Source organism: Felis catus, chromosome A1 (genome assembly GCF_018350175.1).
Source record: "Felis catus isolate Fca126 chromosome A1, F.catus_Fca126_mat1.0, whole genome shotgun sequence".
Taxonomy (NCBI): domain Eukaryota; kingdom Metazoa; phylum Chordata; class Mammalia; order Carnivora; family Felidae; genus Felis; species Felis catus.
The window spans coordinates 112,634,232-112,658,797 of NC_058368.1; the positions used below are offsets into that span (position 1 = coordinate 112,634,232).

Below are 24,566 nucleotides of genomic sequence, written 5' to 3' on the forward strand. Positions count from 1 at the left end.
CATGGAGTGCATTCTAAATTACATTTGGAGATACAACACAATTATAGACTCTATGTTCTCATCAAGGCCATAACTCAGAAGTCCAGGAAAGACAAGTAAGGAGAACAAATTATGTTTCTCAAATGTATCTGTCACTCTCTAAGGATAAATAACACATTTGGGTAACATGAAATGACTTGACTTCTACAAGAAACACCAAAAAGGGATTTCTTTTTTTCCCTCCTATAATTTACCGTATTAAACCTTAACTGTAATAATAAAAGCTGCTTCTATAATGCAGTAAGATAGATTTAGCTGTCATCGGACCCTGGTGATCAGGTCAGGATTTCTAGTGAAAAAGTTTTCTATTTACATTGGCTTGTTAGAGTTGTGATTGTTGTAAAGCAGACAGCAGTGTGACAATTCAGACAAAGGGATTTTCTTCTTTTTGGAGCTCTTTCCTTGAGAAAAATTGCCCTATCACAACCTGAAAAACTGGAATCTGTCTATTCGGAGCTGTAGAGGTTGGAAGGTACCACTGCCCGGATGGCCACAAGGGGGCTCTCTTGCCCAGCAACTGGAGCACAAGCGAACACTGTGACAGAGCCAAGAGATTTCCAAGACTCAGGGTGAACCTCGAAGCAGGGGCAACAATGTGCAGTACTTTGCAGTTGGGTGAGACCTTAACACAATCCTTAAAAGAAACAGAAGGTACGAGTGGACAATATTGCAGCCTGAATCAGGGAATTAAAAAAATTATCCAGTTTGGGGCACCTGGGTGGCTCAGTCGGTTAAGCCTCTGACTCTTGATTTTGGCTCAGATCATGATCTCATAGTTTGTGGGTCTGAGCCCCCGCATAGGGTTCTGCACTAATGATGCGGAGCTTGATTGGGATTCTGTCTCTCCCTCTCTCTCTCTGCCCCTCCCCTATTCGTGCATATGCTTGCTTGCTCTCTCTCTCTCTCTCTCTCTCTCTCAAAGAAAAGAAAATCATCCAATTTCTGGAGCTCAGTGGATCAAGTGTCTGACTCTTGATTTCACCTCAGTTCCTGATCTCACAATTGTGAGATAGAGTCCCTTGTAGGGCTCCATGCTGAGCATGGAGCCTGCTTAAGATTCTCTCTCTCTCTCTCTCTCTCTCTCTCTCTCTCTCTCTCTCTCTCTCCCCCCCCTCCTCTGCCCCTCTCCTCTGCTCACACTCTCTCCCTCAAAAATAATAATAAAAAAGAAAATTGTCCAATTTAGTATCAAGATTCTCTTATCTTTCTTTGATGAACCCTGAATAGCACAGAGGAGAAAACGTACAAGCCCATTTTGCTTTTAACGAGTCTAATTTTGCTAAACCAACAAATGAAAAGCGAATGGCTTACAATACTACCAGACTCGCCATTTCTCAGTAGGTGTTTCCTTACCACATTTACGTGTAACAATCTGCGTAACAATCCATATGGAATATGGGTAGCAACTCAACAGCTGTATTAAATGGCCAGCCCTCTGCAGCTCTTTGCTTTACCTGACTGTGAAGATTCAGAGGTCACAGGAGCCGTGTGACTTCATGTAACAGGGACTTTTGACGTTCAAACCTTTCATAACGTAGTGGCTGCCATTAATGAATGCCTATTCAACTAGTTTACTGGTAACAGTAACACAAATCTGTTTCTTCTCCCCACGTCTCTTTCTCTTTTAGTACAGAAAGCACAGTGTTAGAGCAGGCAAATGACCTTATAGGCAGTATTGATAATAACTATTACCATTTAGTGAACCTTTAATATTGTTAGAGCACAATGCAAAATTCTTCTTATGCACTATCTTATTTTTTTTTTTAACGTTTATTTATTTTTGGGACAGAGAGAGACAGAGCATGAATGGGGGAGGGGCAGAGAGAGAGGGAGACATAGAATCGGAAACAGGCTCCAGGCTCTGAGCCATCAGCCCAGAGCCTGACGCGGGGCTCGAACTCATGGACCGTGAGACCGTGACCTGGCTGAAGTCGGACGCTTAACCGACTGCGCCACCCAGGCGCCCCTGCACTATCTTATTTAAAACAAACTTTCTGACATAGGTTTTCTCCTGGTTTTACATTCGGGAAAATAAAGGCTCAGAAAAGTTAGATAAACAGAATCTCAGAGTAAGCTGTACAAGTAGAATTTGAATCTAAGTGTAACTCCAAAGCCTGGAAACATAAGCACCATGCCATTCTGAATGGTTTTCAGTTCATGTTGGGCCAGGATCCCTTGCTATCCAAGGTATTCCTGTATTTCTGAGAACACTGTAAGCCCTGCCATGGCAGCCCATTTCGTCATCTGAAAATAGGGGCAGAAGAGACCCTCCCCCCCACCCTTTTTTTGAGGCCTTTTGCAAGGATTGGAGTTTATGGTTTAAAATGTCTGTACAGTTCCTGGCACCTAGCAAGTCCTCAATAAATGGATGCTGTAACTCTTATTATTCCTAAAATTTCAGTCTACTACCTCCCACCATATGGCCTTGTGGTTTGAAAGAATTAAGTCATCTCCAAAAAAACTAATTTTGCCATGAGAAAAGAACGTTCGGATTGGGCAATTGAGGGCCTATCTCTGCACAAAATACAGGGATCAAATACAGAACGAAAATTCTTTCATCTATACATTTCCTCTTACTGCTCCTGGAGCCACATCAGAAATGAAATCTTTCTTAAAAAAAAAAAAGAAAGAAAAAGAAAACAACGGGGAGCCTGGGTAGGGGTCAGTCGGTTAAGCGACTGACCCCTGATTTCAGCTCAGGTCACGGTCTCCCGGTTGTGAGATCAAGTCCCGAGAGGGGCTCGGTGCTGGGCATGGGGCTTTCTTGACAATCTTTCTCTCTCTGCCTCTCCCCTGCTCGCACGTGCCCTTGCTCACGCTCTAAAAAAAAATAATAAAGGAAAAAAAATCTCCCAGAACACGTTCTAAGAGCCTTTCCAAAACAAATCTATCCTTCTAAACACACAAAAATTCATTTCTTATAGTCACTAATTGCACATTCTACCAAGCTGCTTGTGCTGCAGGGAGCTGGGCTATGTTGGAGCAGATCCGCAGGTGGAGCCGAGCTCAGGGCCCCGGGCCACGCCCCGGGAACACAAGGCAGGACTCGCTAGAGCGCCCTCTGGCTCACCGTAGGTGAAGTACGCCACTTCCGGCGGAAGTGAGACGTTGTGCAGCGAGTCGTCCTGCACGTGCTGGTCCACGTACAGCTGGGCCTCGCTGGCCTTCAGGAAGGCCATGAACCTGGCGGTGAAGGAGGCCACGAAGATGGACAGCATCCCGAAGTCTAGCAGGTTCCACAGGTGCAGCACGTACTCCCGCGGCCCCTCCTCCCAGATTTCCTTGCATTCGGACCAAATCATTCCTGCGGGAGAGTGAGAAGGTCAGGCTCATTTTCCATTTCCCTTGGCATTTGTGACCACAGCGGGGCACGGAGGGAACCAGGGTATGGATGTACATGTGAGCTCTTTAGAGCTGAGAACCTTGATAGCCAGCGGCAAAACAGAAACTTGTCTTCGAGGGCAGATTTAGAGACAGGAAATTCTCATCGCCAGAAGACCCGTTACCTGCCCCTCTGTTTACAGATAAACCTTCTCCAGGATTGAGGAGAAAGTTCTCATTCTTTCATAGATTCTTGGAGGCATTATAGGAGAAATATAGTATCCAACATTTGTGCGTTTTAAGAACTGAAAGGTTTTAAGGAAACATCCCTTTCTAAACGAAATGGAAGGAAACTGAGGGCGAGGAATGGGAAAGGGCTTTCTGAAGGTCCCACATATGGCCTGGAGCCCAGTTGTCCTAACTCCCACATTCGAACACCTTCTATATGTCTATGATTCAGTGAGCATTAATTTTGGGTTGTTAGTTTTCTCATAATTTTTTTTAATAACATAACTGGGTTTTAAAAACGTATCTCGTCATTGTAACGTATTAAACAGTGTAGAAGTATGTAAACAAAATGTTGCTAGTTCCCCTACCTAACCTCTAAGCCAGCCTTGCAAAGTAACCCAGAGTTAATAGTTTGATACATGTTCCTCTATATATGCACTGCCAATATCATGGCCGCTAATCACATGTGGATATAGAGCGCATGAAATGTGGCCAGTTGAATGCGAGGTGCTGTGTAAGTGTATTCTAACACACCAGGTATCAAAGACTTAGTAAAAAAAGAAAAAAAAGTAAAATACTGCATTTTTTTAATAGCCATCACCTGTTGAAGTGACACTATTTTAGGTAAGTTAGGTTAGATCAAATATTGTTAATTTCGCCTTTTTATAATGAGGTTACTAGGAAATTTTAAATATGTGGCTTGTGTAGAGCCTTGTACTATATTGAATACTGTACTGTCATTCTCTATCTTCACTGACGATGTAAAACGAAATTGGCTTAGATTTTTACAACGTAATGATTCAGTAACATTCTGAGCACCTACTATGTGTCAGGCACTGTTTGGTGTGCGTGTATGTATGTATTATCTCACTTAAATCTTTGGAACAACCCCGTGAAGTACATCCTGTTGTTATCTCGTTTTCACAGTGAATGTTCTTTAGGCAGAGAGATTTGTAATGTGCCCACCTAGGAGGCAGGAGATCTGGAATTTGAATCTGGAAGGCCTGTCCCTAAAGTCTGTGCCCTGACCACTGTGTTATTCTGCCTCTTCAGAACTAAAAAATGGATTCAGGGCCAGGACTGTGTGGAAAAGACTCTTGAATATTTTGTAAGTGACATTAAGGAGTTTTATAGCCTCTCAACCCTGGGAAAGACTTGACGTCGTACCAGCCCATTCTATGTACTACACTTGGCCTGCATACTTAGGAGGTTAATGTAGTAAAAGAATTGCTAAGTGGTCGGTTAGTGAAACAGTTTCATTCACCAATGCCTCACTTCCAAGAGGTCAGCACTGCCCTGGCTTCTGCGCATCAGACATGGCGGCCTGCCTTCCCACAGCCTTCTTCTTCTTCCTTAGCCTCCTTTCTTGGTCCTCATCCTGTCCCACAGCCCTTAAAGGCTGTTGCTTTCCAAGAGTTGGGCCATTCTCAATTTTCCCTCTGTCCCTGACTGAGCTTCGTTCTTCATTTCCTTGCAAATGTCGCACAGGTAAATAACTTGCTGTTTTTCTTCAGAGCTTCAAGGCCACATTTCTGCTATGCAGAGAGACTGCTCTAAGTGGATGTCCTGCCAGTGCCAGATATATCACATATCCCAAGTTGGCCGCCCTGTCTCCCCCTACCTCGCAGCCCCGCCGTTGCCCATTACTCCTTCCTGTGGCCCCAACTCCTCAGGCTGTCACCATGAATCACCACAGTTCTGCAGACCCTCCTCCGGTTGGACTCTCAGTTTTTCAGTTCTATGTCCTTACCTCTTCAAGTACAGGTCAGATCGTGGTCATCTGCCCCTGCAGTGTACTCCTCGTCCCTAAGATGAAGTCTGGACTCAAGGGCTAGGCTGTCAGACCTTCCTGTGATCTCTTACTGCACACCCTGGATTTGAGCAAATGCTGGTCTCCCTGAATAGTTCCGCCCCGGCCGTTTGCCGGTGTCCCCTTTTCTGTCTCCTCCATACGTCAAACCCAAGCACACTGGCAGATGACCACACTATAATTTGGTAGCCTTTGAGGATGCACCTGTCTAAAAAGCTTGGAGTCAGGAATGGTACTAGGAGGGTGCCAGGGTGGCTCAGTCAGTTAAGCGTCTGACTCTGGCCCTGATCTCATAGTTTGTGGGTTCAATCCCCCCGACAGGCTCCGTGCTGACAGCAAGCAGCCTCTGGGATTCTCTCTGTGCCCCTCCCCCATGTTCTCTCTCTCTCTCTCTCTCTCTCTCTCTCCCCCCCCCCCCCCCCCCCGCCCCAAGCACGCACGTGCTCTCTCTCTCCCTCCCTCAAAATAAATAAATAAGAATGAAACTAGGAGCAGACAAAGAGTTATGGCCACCGAAGCATGGCTGACTTGGTCACAGGCCCATGTCCGGCCACAGTGGATCGTCTCTACTCTGCCCAGAGACTGTTGTTGTTGTTTGTTTGTTTTTAACGTTTATTCGTTTTTGAGAGACAGAGAGCAAGTGCGGGAGGGGCAGAGAGACAGGATCCAAAGCAGGCTCCAGGCTCTGAACTGTCAGCACAGAGCCCGAGGCAGGCCTCAAACTCACAAATGTCGAGATCAAGACCTGAGCTGGAGACAGACAGACGCTGAATTGACTGAGCCACCCGGGCACCCCTGCCCAGGCAGTGTTTTAATCAGAGTTTTCCCTTTTCTGGTGAAAATGGTCCATTATATAAAAGGAATTGAAACCAAATGTTTTTCTGAGGAGAAAGGCTGTTTAGACAAGTGGTGGCTTTGTTTGAAGCAGTGGATTCTAAGATCTGCGTGTCTGTTTCAAATCTGAGTCCCCACAACAGGAAATATCCCAAAAGATTACAGGTCTGTTTATAAGACACTGCTGCCTTACCTTCTTTTTCTTAATCAAGCTACACTTCTCAAGCTTCCCTGTTCAAAATTTGTATGGTAGTTCAGCAAAGTAAAAATTGTCTTAACACTTGAAATCACTTTCGATTGTGCCAGTTCAAATAGATGTTTTAAAAATGTGTTTAGAAAAACCATTATAGGCTGGGAGAAGTAATGTTTATTGTTTTTGTCTCCCCTCAAATTAAAATTCCCGGTGTCTTAGTGGAACTGCTTTTAGCTGGGCACTAGGCAAGTTGCAGGCTATCACTGGCCTTAATTCAGGAAGTCCTGGGTTCAGGTTCTAGCTTGGCCACTTACTGGGTATTTCAAATGTTGGAGAGGTGAATAAAATACTGTGCCAAAGATGGCCCATGGGACTAAAACAAACTCTGGTCTCTACTTGGAGACCCCTCCTCCGGGTTCTTCTTCCTTCATTTGCCCCGTGCGCGAAAACCCCCACAGATACGGAGGCTGACAACTGTAAGTTACCCTCTCCATTTGCATTCGGCGCTCAGATCTTTGGAGAAACGTTCTCCTCTGAGCCCGCTGGTGGTAAATAAATCTCTGATCCACTAAGATCTCCGAGTACCGCTTGGTTTTTCTGCCAGTATTCCAGCCTGGTTCCATGATACAAGAACTAAAATATTGGGTGTTGGGGTAATTTCAAGCACTAAAAGCTCTGGGAATCTGAAAAGCAGATTGTTTATAGAAGACTGACTTTTCTGACCAATCTAGTAGCTCCTCCTTGGGCATTGCAAATCATTTCCTCCATAGTCAAATGCCCTCATCAGTTTTACTAGATTTAAATATTAACTCACCCAGGCTAATTTAAATTATTCCAAGGCCATGAGTAAAAGTAGCATGGGCCCAAGGGTTTGAGCAGCAGGAATGCTTAATGAAAAAAGAAATGTGTGAAATTAAGTACTTTAGTGAGTGAAATTAGGCCCCCTGCTTCCGAGGTTCAGCATTTTATATCCATGCTGGGTATCATGGTCCCTTTCCTTTAGCTTGTCCCTCAGAGGAGTGTTAAAACCCCGGGGCTCAGGGGTAAGGATGCTGGGTACTGGAGCCTCCTTCAAGCAAAATCCCCTTCATTTCTGGATGCCTGGAGTCCAGAGAACAAGGTCACTGAAAATTAATGGGGGAGTGGGTGACAGTGGAATAGGCTGGGAAATGCTGGGAAGCCTTGGGAGAAATGAATAGCGACATTTGGGCAGGTTCTGAATAATGGCCTGCAGGCTGCTGAGATGGAGCTTGACAGTTCAAAAGGTGGTCCCTCCCATCCTGAGCCACACATTCTATTCAGAAGGGATTCCCCCTCCCGAATCCTCAGGGACTTAAACGTGCACATTCCTTCAGTGGTCTTGGCCCCAAGGCTTTCCGTACTCTGCCCCAGGGTCTTCAGCAGAGCAGGCTTCCCAGACCACTTCCTGGGGGGACTGTCTGTTCTTTCAGGTCAGCTTCTCATTACGGGGCCAAAATGTAGGTGTTCTGTGAACTTGCAGGAGGGAGAGAGAATATGCCCTCAAGCTCTGACACGCAAACAGTGTCTCAATGGCAGGTCTTGGCAACAATTCTGGGCCTCAGACACGTTTGGGATTCAGCTGTGTTCCAGGCAGGAAGATGACGTTAATAGATTTAAAATTTTCTTAACAGAACTCATCCTATTTCTCTTCTCTCATTTGAGTTGCTGACAGTTACTGTGCAAGTGCCAAGGCCCTGTGCTAAGCACAGGTGGACCCCAGTACACCTTCCTAGCAGCCTGAGAGGTGGTTAAACTGCAGTTAATCTGCACCTTCCAGGTAGAAAAAACCTCCATGCCAAGATGGTAAGTAAGTTGTCCAGAGCCACACAGGCAGTTCAGGACCCTTGCTGCCCACTGTGCTGTCACCTACCACACCCTCTGGGAGGCACAAGCTTACTCTCACTGGTTAGGAAACTCCTCCACCCACTTAATAGACACTGTTGAGTGCAGACTCCGTACCAGCCCCCGTCCTGGGGATACAGTAACCAAGATGTCAGCCCTTCCTTAGCAAGACCAGCCTAGTGCTGGAGACAAATGTATTATAAGCAATAATGAATACTCCCGGTGACAGATGCTGTCATAAAAATGTCCAGAGATTGTGGAGACACAGACACAGGGATAAGAGCAGTCAGTGTTCTGATCTTGCGACCCAGGAGGGTGCCTGGAACAACTTCCATTTGTTCACTGAATGGAGTGAATTCATGGAGGAGGGGACACTTGGTGTGAGGAACCAGGAGTTAGCGTGGTGAGGGAGGAGGGACTGGCAGGGTGTTCTAGATAGTGGGCATGGAAGTGCGGGACAGCAGGCTCTTCCCGCGTGCCTGAAGAGACTGAGTATGGCTCAAGAGTCAGGGAGTGGGGCTGGCGGTTGGCAGCAGGGAAGGTCAGTGAAGAGCCTTCCTTCAGGCCATGAGGAGGAGGCTGGACTGCACTCTGAGCAGCTAGGTAGCCCCTAAAGGTGGTAAGCAGAGTAGCTACGTGGTCTGACTTGTTGGGAGAAACTTTGGAAAGTTGACTGGAGCAATCTGCTTGGGAATTTTAGCTAAATAAATGGGGAAACGATCAGAAGAATGAATTAGGTGAGGAACTCAGCACATATAATGTTACGATTCTTGGCCAAACCTTGCCGTATGGTTCTGGAGCCAGGACTTAGCACTGTCCTTGAAGAGTTTATAACCCTGGGTGAGTGGAGTGAGGGAGAGGTTGATCCTCACAGTTTACCCGTGTGAAAACTAAAGTTCAGAGAGGTGGGGCCACCGGGGAGAAAGGGACACGGGATTGGGTTTCCTGACACCCAGTCCCAAGTATTTTCTTACAGCCCTTTCACAAATGTATTTTCTTACTATGCTGAGCATGTATATCTCCAGTTCACTTTCAATACTGGGATGTCTATTTTAGAAAACACTGCCAGGGTCTAAGAGTGCTGTAGAACAGGTCTTTGGACATGAATCTATTCCTTGATGGGGAAATGGCATGTGTTGTGGAGAGGCTTCCTGTGCTGCGAACCCAATGGCTTTTTGGGAACCACTAATGTTACACAGTCCTCTGATGAGTGTCTCTGGAGCCCCAATCTCCAATTGAAAAGCCACATATCATAAGCTGTTAACAACTACCCCAGAGTTGCCCCTGATACTGATAGGCAGGAAGGAGGTTCCTATGGTATGAGCTGATATTGGAGGTTCTCTGGCCTGGAAGGAATGATGGTCCCTGGTTCATTTAGGCCCCCAGAAAGCAGCTCATTTGACAGTGCTACAGAATATGCACGTCTACTGGCAAATTTAGCCCTCCTTCCTCACTCCTACTTTTCTCTTGCTTTTCTTAATACCATGTTCTGGTTTTTCTTCCATTTCTCGGCATGTTTCTTAGTCTCCTTGTGGCCCCCACCCTGTGTTTTAACTCTCTGCGATTGAATTCTTCCCAAATTCCTGCTGGTAGTCACCTAAAGCATCTAGAGTGAAGGCAGAATACATTTCTCATTGGGTTTGACTTTTCCGCAGAACTGTACAGCAGAAGAGGAACAGCATACATGCCCAGTGTGAGTAGAGGCTTGGGGAAGTGAGCTAGAGCATTGTCACACGACATGGCCCTTGAAAGAGGTCATTGGGAAAACCACATGACCAGATGGAGACGGTGATAGCAAAGGATGGAAAGGGGCAACTACACATTTACATGATTACAGAAATGTTAACATCATTGAGACAGGAAGAAACAAAGGAAAGCATGTCGTCTTGTCAGAGGTGTTAACTGTTAGGAGGAAAAGGAGCACAGAGAACTGGAGGACAGGGTGGAAGAACTTGCCGCTGCAAACAGGTTGGTTTATGAAGGCCTCGCTTTGCAGGAGACTTTAGAGCAGAAGACCCGAGGAGGTGAGGGCATGAGCCATGCACTCTCTGGGGGAGCTCTCAGGCAGAGGGTCAGCCCCAGCAGAGGTTCTGAGGTAGAAATGGTGTGAGGCAAGGAAACCAGTGGGGCCGAAACAGAGCGAGTGAGGTAGGAAGTGGTGGGAAATGAAGTGGGGTGAAGAGGTGGAAGGCTTTGTAGGCTATTGTAATGACACTGGTGTCACTCTGAGGGAGATGGGGAGCCACTGAAGAGTGTTGAGGCAGAGAGTGAAAAAACCTGATTGTATTTTAAGTGGATCACTCTAGGTCTTGTGCGGATAATTTACTGAGGCCTCGGGGTTCAAAGAGTAGAAGCAGGCCACCTGGAGAAGGCCATCCACCTCTTTGTGGCCAGCGTTTTCCTCCATGAAAGGAGCAAGTTGAACTTGCTAGGGTCCTAAGGTTCTTTTCAGCCCTAGGGCAGCTTTTGGTAGAGGGAGTGTTTTTATAATCAATCTGTCCAAAGTCCTGCATTCATTTGTATGATAGTTATGGGAGAAAAGACCATGTTGCTGTGTATCTAGACGATCAAGGCTTCCCCGCCCAAGTAGAATTCAAAGTTCTGTCAGTATAGCCCTCCTGCCATTTCAAGGCTCTCCATGTCTGAGCAGAGGGTAAATCAGACTGTAGACTTTAGGATGTGCCAGCAGTGCACACAGTGTTCAGAATCTTTCTCTCAAAGATTAGTAGTACTTTGTAATAATTAAAGAGCTTCAGAATGTATTTAGGGATAAGGTCATGTTAGTCATATTTTACAACTGCTTCCCCAGTATCTGGTACAGCGCCTGATACATAATATAATGCCTAATAACTAGAAAATATTTATCGAGAAAAGAATTAAGAAAGTAGAAGAAATATCCCAAGAAGTTCCACATTGCTCCCACCACTGCATCTAGCAAGCCACCTGCCCTGTGCCCTCAACCCCGGCTTCCCTCCTATTATACTGGATGAGGAGTTCATGGCCCTGCTAAGTCCATGTCTTCCACTTGCATACTGGATTCCATCCCCTCTGACTACTCAGGAACTTTGCTTCCACATTTGTTGGTGAGGTCTCAGGCCTCATGTGACTTAATCTGCCGGCATTCGACATAAGTCATCACTCCCTGGTTCTTGACACAGTTATTACTTTGATTGACTTCAACGCCACTCTCTTGGCTCTCCTCTTACCTAATCTCTTTTGCTAGATACTTCTCGTCTTTCATCCTTTAAGTATCATCACGCCTCAGGACTCGGTCCTCAGTTTGTCTGACCACATTCACAGTCGAGGTGATTGCATGTAATTTCCTTTAAATATACTGACATGCTCATATTTATGTCTTCAGCACCAGCCTCTCCTTGTATACTTATGTACTTCAGACATGTATAGCCAAGTGCTCCTTGACATTTCCACCTGGTTGTCTAATAGGTATCTCAGACTGAACTCTTGATTTCCTTTCCTGCTCTCTCTCCAAACTGCTCCTCCCCTGGTCTTTCCTGTCTCAGTGAATGGTGCTCTATTATACCATTACTTGAGCTAAAACACATGGAATTTTCCTTGACTGCTCTCTTTCTCTTATGCCCCACACAAAATCCAAAAGTAAATATTATTGATTTTATCTTCAGAATGTAATCACCACCTACCACCTCCTCAAAACAAACCATTTCCTGTCTGAATTAATGTACTGGCTTCCTAACTGGTCTCCTTGCCTCTCTTCTTGTTCCAGAATCCTCTGTGCTGTACATAGCAGCCAGTGAACCCCATCAGAAACTTAAGTCAGATGATGTCACTTCTGTGTCAGAACTTTCTAATGGTTTCTTGTCGTGCTCAGAATAAAATCAAAACTGTGTACGATGGCCTACAAGGCCTTGCGTGATCTGACTCTGCCTACCCCTCTGACTTCATCTGTGTTCTTTCCTCATTCACTAAGCTTCAGCCACATTGGTTTCTTTGCTGTTCCCTTGAATCCAAGCCTTCAACACATACTGATCCCTCTGTCTGGAATGTTTTCCTCCTAGATGTCTGCAAAGCTTACCTTCAGGTCTCTGTTAAAATTTCATCTTCTCAGAGTAGGCAGATGAGAGGACATGTTGTTACTCGTGCTGTTACTCATGCTGTTACTCATGTCTGCTCAGCTACTCTGAGAAGGTAAAATATGAACAGATCAGAAGGAAGAGAGAAGCAAGCTACTCAGGTCATTATTCAGTTTGTCTCCTCTATCAGAGAAATTTGAGTACTGACTAGGTATTTAAAGATACAAAAAAAAAATCATTATGAAACTTTTTTTATGTTTGTGGTTCTGTTTTAGAAAAAAGAATTCTGATTTCTATTACCAGACATGATGGGATTAGTAAACTAGAAAAGGGAGAAGAAATAAAGAAAAAAAGAAACTATCATCAAACATTGGAGGTAGCATAGGACAGTGGTCTTTCAGTAAAGGGAAACCAGCACAGTAAGCCATTTGATCACCATATCTTTCTTTATGGTGGCACATTCCAGTCTGCAGTGCATGGAGAGGGATCCCAGAAGCATGGTAGGCAGTCCTACTGAGTTGAAGAGGCAGAGTCTAGAGTTCAGGAAGGTAGAGGTAATTAGACATTGTGTGGCAGAGTCCCAGGGAGAAGGATACTACGCAAACCAAAAAACAAAACCACCAAGTCCGGAAAATTACATAGGGGTCTTTTTGAACATTTCAATACTAAGTTATGAATGCCCAGAATAAAACTCCACTAACAGCCAGAGAGCTGCAAGCTGAATAGTTTCCAGAGCTCACCCACAATGGAGAGATGTTTGAGCTCCAACCATCCAGAGTTGAGGTTCCTTGTTGATTATCCAGGGCATTTAGTAGAGACTCCAGATGTGTGTCTCTATAGTATAAGGAGAAACAATCCTTATGGTTAATTTTCTCCAGATTCACTGTAAGAAAGCTTGAAAAGCACCAAACTCATCTTCAAGTAATTTTAATAGCCTGTCAGAATAAAGCCAAACACTCTTTCAAGGAAGACAACAAAATCTAGATGATCAACAACGTAACATATCAAGTGCCCATCATTCAGTCAGAAATTACTAACCCACCAAGATGCAGGAAGATGGGATTTAAGTCAGGAGAAAGATTAGGTAATAGAAGTTAACCCAGAAATTACAGAAATGATATAATTAGGAGTTAAGGATTTTATAACAGTTACTATAAGTATGCCCAGTATGTTCAAGGACTTAAAGGAAAATGTAAACGTCATGAAGAAGGAAATGAAAGATAAAAAGAGAGCCAAAGAGAATTTCAAGCACTGGAAAATATAATAGCTGAAAGGAAACATTCACCAGTTGGGGATTAGAATCACAGACAATGAGGAAAAAGTATCAGTCGACTTGAAGAGAGAAAAAAAGATTGAAAAAAGAGAACTTATCTTTTAGTGATACACACAAAAATGTTTGTACATGATATGTACTTGAGATTTGCTTCAAAATACTACAGCTTTGGAGGATGGGAGCTAGTGAAGGCATAGATGAAACAAAGATTAGCCATGACTTCCTAGTTGTTGAACATGAGAGAGTGGTCCATGGGTTTTATTATACTCTTGTCTTGATTTTTATATAATCTTGAAATTATTCATAGTAAAAAGTTTGACAAAAATTAAATAAGACAAAGTGGTTAGAATCTTCTACCTGAAATATAATAGATAATAGGTCAACAAGTCCACTCCTCCCCAGTACTTTTCATGTAACAGTCTTAAAAACTCAGCTCTGCTTTGATGGGTGGAAACTGGGACTAGGCTATAGAAGTGGGGTCCTTCCATAACCAAAAAAAAAAAAAAGAAGTGGGGTCCTTTCTAGCTGGAGATACCTGCCTCTTACTGGGACAGTACTCTGATATCCAGGAAGAGAAATATGAGGAATCAGGAGGAAGTCATACTTCAGTAACATATGGTAGCTCTACCTACCCACTTAAGAGCAAGTTAGGTCACACTCACCACAGTCTTCTTCCTGGAGGCCAGTGGAAAGGTGGTAGGTGAGTGATTGGTGCCATAAATACTCATTAAGTTTTATCCATAAATCCAACATGTGAGTTATGGTTTGTTTGTTTTTTTTTTGTTCTGTGTCTTACACTTTTCCAGAGACATTCAGATGGCCAATAGACACATGAAAACATGCTCAACATCACTCATCATCAGGGAAGTACAAATCAAAACTACACTGAGATACCACCTCACACCAATCAGAGAGGCTAAAATTAACTTGGGAAACAACAGATGTTGGTGAGGATGTGAAGAAATGGGAACCTCCTCTTGCACTGTTGGTGGGAGTGCAAACTGGTACAGCCACTCTGGAAAACAGTGTGGAGGTTCCTCAAAAAGTTAAAAATACAATTACTCTATGACCCAGCAATAGCACTACTAGGAGTTTATCGAAAGGATACAGGAGTGCTGATTCATAGGGTCACATGTACCCCAGTGTTTATAGCAGCACTATTAACAATAGCCAAATTATGGAAAGAGCCCAGATGTCCATAAACTGATGAATGGATAAAGATGTAGTTTATATATACAATGGAATACTACTTGGCAATGAGAAAGAATGAAATCTTGCCATTTGCAATAACGTGGATGGAACTGGAGGGTATTATGTTAAGTGAAATAAGTCAGTCAGAGAAAGATACCATATGTTTTCACTCATAACATGGGATTTGAGAAACTTAACAGAAGACCATAGGGGAAGGGGAAAAATAGTGTCAAACAGAGAGGGAGGCAAACCATAAGAGACTCTTAAATACAGAGAACAAACTGAGGGTTGATGGGGAGGTGGGGGAGCGGGAAGGTGATGGGCATCGAGGGATGCACTTGTTGGGATGTACACTAGGTGTTGTATGTAAGCGATGAATCATGGGAATCTACTCCCAAAGTCAAGAGCACACTGTATATATACTGTATGTTAACTAACTTGACAATAAATTATATTAAAAAAATGAAATCTCTGTCTTAGTCAATTTGGACTGCTATAACAAAGTCACAGGCTGGGTAGCTTATAAACAGAAACTTATTTCTCACAGTTCTGGAGGTTGGAAGTCCAAAATTAGATTGCCAGGCATATTTGGGTTCTGGTGAGAGCCCTCTTCTGGGTTGCAGACTGCTTGTTGTACCCTCACATGGTACCTTCGGGGACCCTTTAACAAGGGCACTGAGGCCATTCATAAGCATTTTGTCCTCATGACCTAATCCCTTTCCAAGGCTCCACTCCCTGATACCATCACATTGGGATTAGGGGTTTCACATATGGATTTGGGGGGGGGGGATACAGACGTTCAGTCCACTGCAGTGTGAAAGTATTGAGTTTATCCATGGGGGTATACTAGGGAGAATTGGGATAGGCCTTGAACTGTGAAAGTTAGACCCCAGAACTCACTGCAGCAGGCTTTAATGTCTCTCTACAGCTTTAGTGCCGGTGACTCCACTAAATGAGCCTTTGGTCATAGACTTGCTGGTTGATGGAAAGCCTCTGGTAAGCACGGTATGCTTTCCTGCCTCTGTCGTTTGGATCAAACCTTTATCTCCCTCTTCCTGTTTAGAGACCCAGCCCAGAGTCCATATCCCCACTGCTCTCAGCTTGGCCATCTGTAGGATGTTCTCATGTGGTTTGACTGTTGTGGCTCGCTTAGGCTATGTCATTTAATTGCAGCAGGTCATGTGTTGGGCTGTGTTCAAGTACTTAGTTTTTTGTGATTTTGTTGATTGATGGCATACACACTTTGACCCTGTGTACAGTTTTACTCATGTTTGTTAATGTAAACACAGTGAAAATTATACGAATACTGAAATTTTGTGACAAAAGAAAAATCTGGGGTGCATACAATTAGGGTGGTTTAATTAATTGAACACATCGTGATACTGCAGAGATGAAATTTTGCAGTTCTGTCTTCAGTTTTGTTTTGCTCAAAAATTCTGATCAAATTCATATTTTTTGATACAAATATTATAATTTATTGATTAGATTTTAGTTATGTACAGTGCCACTGATTATAGCTTTTACAGTTAATCGTTTTTTTCTCCATGTCTAATTTTTTTTTTATCAATTTTGCAAATTTCAGTGTTAGAAAAACCTCTGTCACATTTTGCCTATACAGGTGTAGCTTTTACCATTTTAGTTTGTCTTATTGATTTATAGTTCTTATGAAGTAGGCTAAAGAGAGATGGCCTTAGCTAGTCATGGGGAAATTGGGAACACTTTCTTTGGCAATTCTAGTGGTAGACCTTGGCAGCACAAAATATCACCGCAGGGAGGAATTGCACAGGGTCCTGATGTTCATTAACACAAACAGTGAGAAAATGTTACTCCCCTATCTTTTTAGATTTATATTTATCATCAAGATTCTACTCTATATTAGTAGTCAGTGATAAAAAATATCACTTAAGCTTTGAAGTTTTATACCCTTTACTAGAAACAAAACTTGACTTCCTGAGGCTTCTTATAGACTACACTTAAACGGTTCAAATACATTTTCCCATGCAAGTCTACTTTACAGTCACTTTCAATACATGTGTATTGAAAAGTATGTAGCACATTTCCTCCAAACATCTTCTTCCGAAATTGGGATTTATATTAAAGGTTTGTGCGTCTTCTACACCAGCATATACAGAAGCTGACTTTGGCTTCCGTATTGGTCATCTGCGTGCCATTTTGCCTGCCAGAGGGCACTCAAGAGGAGAGGAAGAGGTTCAGAAGTCAGAGTTTAGTAATGTCCTATTATCATTAGTGGAGGAGAGAATATAGGACAGAGTGACTGCTTACCTAAGACCCACTTCATGATGAGCATTTCTGTCCAGGAGAATTGTGTGGTTTTCACTCTGAAGATCTGTTTCGGGTAGTCTGTGAAGGTTTCGTTGGGCAGGGTTTTAACGCCTTCAAAGCGGTCTGATGCATTCACAACTAACAGTCCCAAAAAGATTGTAAAAGAAACTGCATGGGCTACAAATTTCATGAAAGGGCTCCTCAGGGTTCTTCCTAGCTGGAAACAAAATATGTACAAGACATATTAAACTGGCAGCTGTAGGTGGGTGCAGGCTCTCTTTAAAATGCTTTTGCCAAAAGTTTAGCCAGAGAATCCATGATCTTGGACAGAAGCCGCTAACTGAACCCGGACCACATTTTCTCTTGTGCTTTTGTGTGAGATGCTGCTTAACCAAACACATTTTCTGTTGACTTCCATTTTTTTCTATTTAAGAGATTTAGTGGGAGTGGTACAGAGCAGGAGTAGAAGACACTGATGTATCATCATCTTATAATCTACACAGCATCTCCCAACCACATGGATACACATTTTATGCCATTCAAATCTGGAGGAAAATAACCTATCTCAGTAGAGTTCAGAATTAAAAAAATTACACACTGGATATGCTCCCTTGCCCTTTTTTCCATTTTCCTGAGTTTTGTTTTTTGATGTTTTGTTTTCAGTGTTGCTTTTAACTTGCTAAATTTGTTTAAACTATACATTTCCCACTAGGTACTGCTTTAGCTGTATTCCAAGAAATTTGGACAGGTAGTATCTTCATTGATATTCAGTTATAAATATGTTACAGTTTCCCTTTCGATTTCATTTTTTAACTCACAGGTCTGTTTCCAGACATATAGGACTCCCCTCACCCCCTGTACTTTAAAAAATTATATTTTTACTACAGCTTGTGTGTCTATCATAGCCTCTGTGATGCTGCTGTAAAACTTACTGAGGTTTCCCTTGTGGCTCTAGTGCATCATTGACTTGTGTGCTTGTTCCATGTGAGCCTGAGATGATCCAGGAGATGCCCTGTTAGGGAGCAAGTGTTGGCCACATCTTCTCTAGCCCTGGTGTGCCATCCAAAGGCTACTTAAGTCTTTGAGAACTAACCTGCAGGCTACACAGTGAGTCTCCTGACCCCTGTTGATGAACTCGTGTGGGTCCCTTGTAGGTCACTGCCATCACTTGCACCTAAGCACCGAAACTTACTCCTCACCCTGTACACCAGTCAGACGAGAGCAAAGAGAGGAACCTTTTCTGAAGCTCGCTTCCCTCTCCAGAGCAGATGTTCATCTGTAGCCAGTGCCTGGTTAATTGATGTTCACATTCTGACTCATTCAGGAGTCCTAGAGTGAAATGTCACCCAGGAGATAGAATATTGGTTCAGTAGAAGATCAATTACAGGGGTTTTTGCAGGTAAAATTTCCCTAATTATGACTATGTTTGACATAACATTTACAAATCAGATGGCTTGATAATGTTCTTTTAATATGCTTCAGCATGGTAATCATCCACTTTAATTGTTCTGGTTATGACTGTAACGTGATTTATTATGATTCTAATGCTATAGAACCTATGTATTGAAATTAAAAAATGCTATTTTTAATTAAAAAAAAACTTGGCATCTCAGGTCTAGACATTGGGAATCCCTACTATGCTGGAAAAAACTTATTTCAATTCATTTGCATTGTCAAATATCATATGGTACTAATTCTAGTGGCCTACAGACATTTTATAAATGGCACTCCTTTGTAATGTTCATTATTTACAAAATAGGACTGTAGCTTAGTTTTGATTATACACAGATGTGTTAAATTTGGAATGCACAGGTTAAATCCAAGGACAAATAAAACATCTCACATAAATTCAGTAAGAAAACTGAATTAAACCATGTCTTGTTTTGATTTATATATCAAATAGCTGGTTTGAATTTTTCGCCATTTTAGCTGACTGTGTTGGAATCTTGAAGCCCCGTTTCCCAGCCAGGATGCTCGTGTACCCAGGAGTCATCCTTCAACAGTCACTGCTCATAGCTGGGTCAAGTAACAGTGGTAGGTGTAAAAAAAAAAAGATAGTCGAGCTTTGGGAGATGTAGACCTTGGTCTGGTCTGCCGTTTGCTCACCGGTGCAAAACTGGTGAGTCTGAATAATGGGCTTAAGCAGCTCTGTCATTACTTGGACCTTGTGAGCAGAGAACTGATACCAGGAAATCTAGGCTTGTAGTATCCAAGTACTCTGGCTCACTTCAAACCTCCTGTGTACTATTCTTAAACTCTGAGAAGTGTATGAATATGAGAGCAGTTGAGTAGTGCTCTTGAATTAGCTGCAAATGAATGGCCTTCATGAGCAATCAGAGGTGGAGTTTTATTGGTTAGCAAGCCTTTGTGTTCCATGCCCCTGGGCTCTTAGCCATAGCCATAAGTGTAGTCATCTAAATGGGGACCTGGTAGCCACATGCCTGCAAGGTAGGTAATATCTGCAGAAGGGGACCCAGAGAATGTTTCAGACATCTCTCCCCAGTCTTGTACCACCAGAGCCCCCCTCAGCAAATGCCACCCTCACTTGCCACCACGTGCCAGTGGCATCAAGGAAGGGCTCAGTGAAAAATATGGATCATGTTCCAAAAAGAAACATGCACAGCTTCAAGGCCAGAGTGGTTCTCAAATGTTAGAGATCCTGGTTAAATTAGGGGTGGGTTTCTCCATATGCTCCCTTTCAAATGCTTAATCAAAATGTCTAACCTGGGGCTCAGGAATCTTCTTTTTGTTTTGATCGGGGCAGGGGGTTGTTCACTTGGTGTCTTTAATCTGGGTGTTCTCACATTACCTTGTGAATCCACCCTTTGTCCTGCGGGCTGAAGAGGTGCTGAGTGATAATGGACTCTTGAAGGTAGGGTTTCTCCAGAAAGAAGAGGAAAGAGTAGAGTTTCATGTCATGGTTTTGACTCCTCCCTTCTAGAAAAGTCCTGCCATCTCTAAGTTTCTGAATCAGATGCATTGCAAAGTCAAGTAAGCAACAGTTAAGATACTTATATTCAGTATTGAAGGTTCTTATGCTGCTGATGTACTGGAAAGTGTGGGAGGGCAGGCCTATGTGTGTGTGCGTGCGTGTGCACTCATGTGCAATGGTTAAGGTCAGGTCTCTGGAGCCAGAGATCCTAGATTTCAGTCACAGCTCCATAGTTTTTGGCATGTTACTTAGGTCCTCTGTGTCTTAGTGTTTTCATCTGTAAAAAGGGGATAACAATATAACTTGTTACATAGGGTTGATGTAAGAAGTGAATAACGTGCAGAAAGCAGAGCAGCTCCTGGCACATGTGAAGCATACGTGAAGTGCCAGGAAGCGCTTACTGTGTGACCCTGGAGGGCCGCACGCAATTCTCCTAAGGGGAAACTTAAACTCAGCTGGCTCTTAAAAAGCTTATACACAAGACACAAGGGTTCACGAGGTGGAAGCTACACAGAGTCCTAGTGCATTTATGCCGTGAGCTCTTCTGGGGTCCTGTCTATGTGCAACATGTTGCTGGACACTGGAGGGCCTAGAATAAGCTGTAAGGGTTGGTTCTTCCTTTCAATGTTGCTACTATCAGTGGAGAGTTGGGGAGAGAATGTTGCAGGACTCAGACCGGGCTACGTGTGGAAGTGATCAGCCTTCTGGTACTCTTAAATCCTGTCCTGGCAAGGTGTCAGGTGAGGGACTCTCCTTTTGGATTTGAGAGCAGACACTTTTGTAATGTAAGAGCAAAATACGCTCTATTTCCTGGCACAAATTTCCGCTCCATGGCAATGCTTTAAAAATTGCAGCATCATTTTCTTTAATCTAGTGCTGTCTGCTAGGGGCGAATGAAGGGGGCTCAGAGGCCTTTGACATCATTGTACTCTCCTGGTTGGCCCTGGACTGCATGGTGTGAGGACCCTTGTGTCAAACCACTTCAGCTTGGGCAAGGCAAAGCAGGGATCTTCCAAAGCTGCAGAGTTCCTTGCACCTCCTCACTGGGTGTTTTTGTTTGGCACCAGGCTGAGGGGTCAGGGCGTGGCAGCTAACACTTTGGCATTCCTCAGTTGAGAGTTATGTGGTAGTATGTGGACTGATGGATCGTCTAATGCAGAGACCTCAGGTAGGAGGCTGAAGGTATTTACAGCTCTCCTTGTCTGAGTCCTGGGATTGATTTATAAGGATAATTAAACAGTCAAGGTTAACAGGCTTGGAGGAAATCAGTTTCACCTCTCACACCCTTATAATGAAAGCTTGTGTGGTTCCTCAACACTTGCAGCATGTGGACTTCTGCCCCAGTCCACCTGCTGTAGAGACACTGTTTGAGCCCTTGAGGATGACTGTTCTTCTTTCAGCTGTCAGATTTTAATAGGCAGACAACCTAAATTATGAATTGGAATGGAATAGCAAAGGGTGGAAAACAGGCTATACACACCCTTGGCATCAGAGCCCTTGTTGAGAGGAGGAAGAGCTTGGTGGGAAAAGATGGACCTGAGAGCACTGGTGCAGGTTAGAACTCACCAGCCTCCCAGTGTGCTGCATGACCTCAGCCGTGTTCGTGATTAAGATGAGAAATGATCAAAAAAATGTCACTGTTCTCTTTATTGACCTTGACAGGCCTGTCCCCATGATCCAGACCTGGCATTATCACCTTAGGTACACATCTGTGATTTGGTTACCCTCTTCAGCTACTATATTACTAAGCTGAACTTCTGTTGACACTCTTATAATCCTTATAATATCCTTATTTAGCTTTCTTTCATAGGGACCCTCAAAACTTTAAATAAAAGTAGAATTGACAGCAGTGGGAATTCAATGGGAAAGAAATGATGAGATAATTTTAGCAAGCCAATCAAGTAATTTTGGTGTCCCTAATGGTCCCTAAATTAGGGCAGCAGCTATTAAGTGTAAATGCAGTGTTAATTTGGAAACAGAAACTTCAATATTTGTTAGACATTGATGGACATTAGCTGACTGATGAGGTTTAGCAGTAACATTTTACGAATATGTTTATAAAAAATCAGGGTATAATTTCCTTGAGGCAGGTGTCAAATTGTGGTTAGAATATGAAGTTGCTGGAATGACGCTGGCTTTTCCATAGATTTATTGGACAGGTATAAAGGAAGTGACCCCTTGGGAGGAGGGATGCTAGCGCATTAACAGAATTCTCCACTGTGCCACTTTTCTTGGGAGGACATTGTATTCTGGAGCCTTTGGAGAGTCCTGGTTTCTTCACATGGAAGATGTGACCCTTTTATAATCCCCGGTAATGTAATATATTTGCCAAACTTGAAAGGATTTCTTTCAGCGTGGTGAAAGAAAAGACTAAAAATATCTTGGCTGTTTTATCTGTCCTTTGACTGCCTCAGAGCCACTTTGACAACTAAAGTTTCCCTCTTTAACGAGAGAATCTTTCCTCAGAATGAGCAATGCCAGCCAGCAAGAATTATCACATGCCACAGACTAAGACTTGTCACTCCAATATGGACACACCCTCCAAAGTGTTGAACTCAGACTTGCAGCCCAGAAAGTGCCCAGAAGGCACAGGTGGCATAATGGCCAGCTCATATTTATCTTTAGTGCTCTTTTTTTGGAGTATTACTGGAAGCTCTGGGAACACCAGATGTCAATCAGACAGGTATCTGAACAGAGGAGAGGAAGCCTCAGCCATTGGGTTAAATTTTCCTGCAATCATTTCTTCCAGAATGTTCTAGAAGCTGACTGTAGGTGTGACCGTATGTTTCATGGTGGTATCAGATTCCAGGATTTATATCGGACCCCAGGAAAGTCCAGAATTCCCTCCACCTTTACGCATCTTTTTTTTTTTTTTTTTTTTTTTTTTTGGCATCACATCTTCATGATATCGGCCAAGATGATTCTTCTTAGACCTACTGAAAATCTAAACAATTTAGTCAGCAACTGCAATGTCATTTCTTCCTCAATATTTCCCTAGGCCACCAAGCAGGCAGAGGCAAACAAATTTGTTGGTGTTGGCTAGTCCGTTTTCTGGTAGCTGTCACATTTGGTTTTAAAAGCAAAAGTGAGGATTGTCAGTGTTTTGTCTACCAACTGGCTATCATTTTAATGACTGGATGTCCTGAAATTCGTTTGGGGATCACAGAGTATGGAGGTGAGCATCCCTGTCCATCTGTGAAGACTCTGGAGGAAGGCAAGGACCTAACCTGCGGTACAGACTAGAGAATTCCAGGATGAAAACATGTGCCTAAAACCAGTGACCTACTCTAACCCAGTTTTAAGTCTGGTTAGGTTTTTTTATGCACTGTACTTTTTTCGGCTTGTAATGAAAGAGAAAAAAATTGCCTTCATTTACATATGCATCATTTGGGGAGTTCTGATTTAGAAATCCATGACATGGTAGACTGTCAAAGAAACAAAATCCTCAGTAGATGTAAGGTTGAATACCACACGTATTCAGTTTGAGGCCTTTTATATTTAGTACCATTTTACAGAAGGAGTCTGAATCCTCCCCTCTCTTGGTGGCCCACGTCTTACTCTAAGGCAGTGAGCTCACTGCCTGCCTGGTTGGGTGGCCTCAGCAGCAGCCCTGAAGTGTTGGGCCCATCATCCTGGCAAGAGATTCCTCTTAGTGGTGTTGACAAGAGGTTCCATTTAAAACATTTTTTTTTTTTTTAAATGAGAGGTTCCATTTTTCATCAACCACATTTGCTGATCGCATTCCCTGTGGAATCATTTCTCCATGATTTAGTCCCATACATGCTAACCTTGCCTGAAGCTGCAGTGACTGTTGTGGCTCTTTGAGGCTCAGGATCAGATGTCTAGGCTGTAGGGACGGTGGTGTGGTAAGGTTGGCAGCTTGGCACTCGTGTGGGGTCCACTCCCTCCCTCACCAGCAGGCACCGGACATGCCCCTTCCCCGTGAGAAAAGAACCCACCTCTGCACCTTTCCAGCTCTCTTTCTTTCCTTTGTCTTTTCCTTCTTGTGACCTAATTAGCTGCCCATGTGGGACAGAGCCCAATGAAGGAAGCCAGGGAAACTGGGACGATGTTGAGATGGGTCTGTAGTGTCCCCAGATGAGCTGCATTGGACTCTCAGCCTATTAGTTATTTCTCTTTTCTGAACCTACTTCATAAAATATATGTGTCAGAATGTAATTGAGGGAGGGAAATGAGATATTCCATGAAAAGGGCTTAGCCAAAAGAAAGTACTCAATAAATGTTGGCTCTTCCTATTACCATTATTATAATTATCAAAGTGAGTGTAGAGGACATGTCTAGGACATCGCATAATTAGAAGAGCAGAAGTGCCTTGTATTCCCTCTCTCTTCTATTATTGATCAGATTATGGCTCATGTATTTTAAATTCCCCATGTTATCACTCCTCTCTGTTTAAAAAAAAAAAATGAAAAAACAAACAAACAAACAAAAAGCCCAGGTCTGTGTGGTTTTCTACTTGAGCTGAGTATCTCAGGACTATTTTCTTTAAACACGGGAAGTGCTCAGCTGTTGATTTGAACAAATGGACT

The 24,566-nt window shown here is 43.4% G+C and overlaps 1 protein-coding gene across 2 annotated transcripts in view; it reads right to left on the minus strand.

Annotated features, from left to right (window-relative positions):
• Positions 1-24,566, minus strand: part of TRPC7 (transient receptor potential cation channel subfamily C member 7) — a 131,114-nt gene that overhangs the window by 32,939 nt on the left and 73,609 nt on the right. For both annotated transcript variants that reach the window (XM_045059283.1, XM_006927698.4), the window contains exons 4-5: positions 17,085-17,301; positions 3,110-3,343 (exon numbers count right to left, since the gene is read on the minus strand). In XM_045059283.1, coding sequence (XP_044915218.1) covers positions 3,110-3,343; positions 17,085-17,301 — 451 coding nt within the window. The remainder of the gene's footprint in view (positions 1-3,109; positions 3,344-17,084; positions 17,302-24,566) is intronic.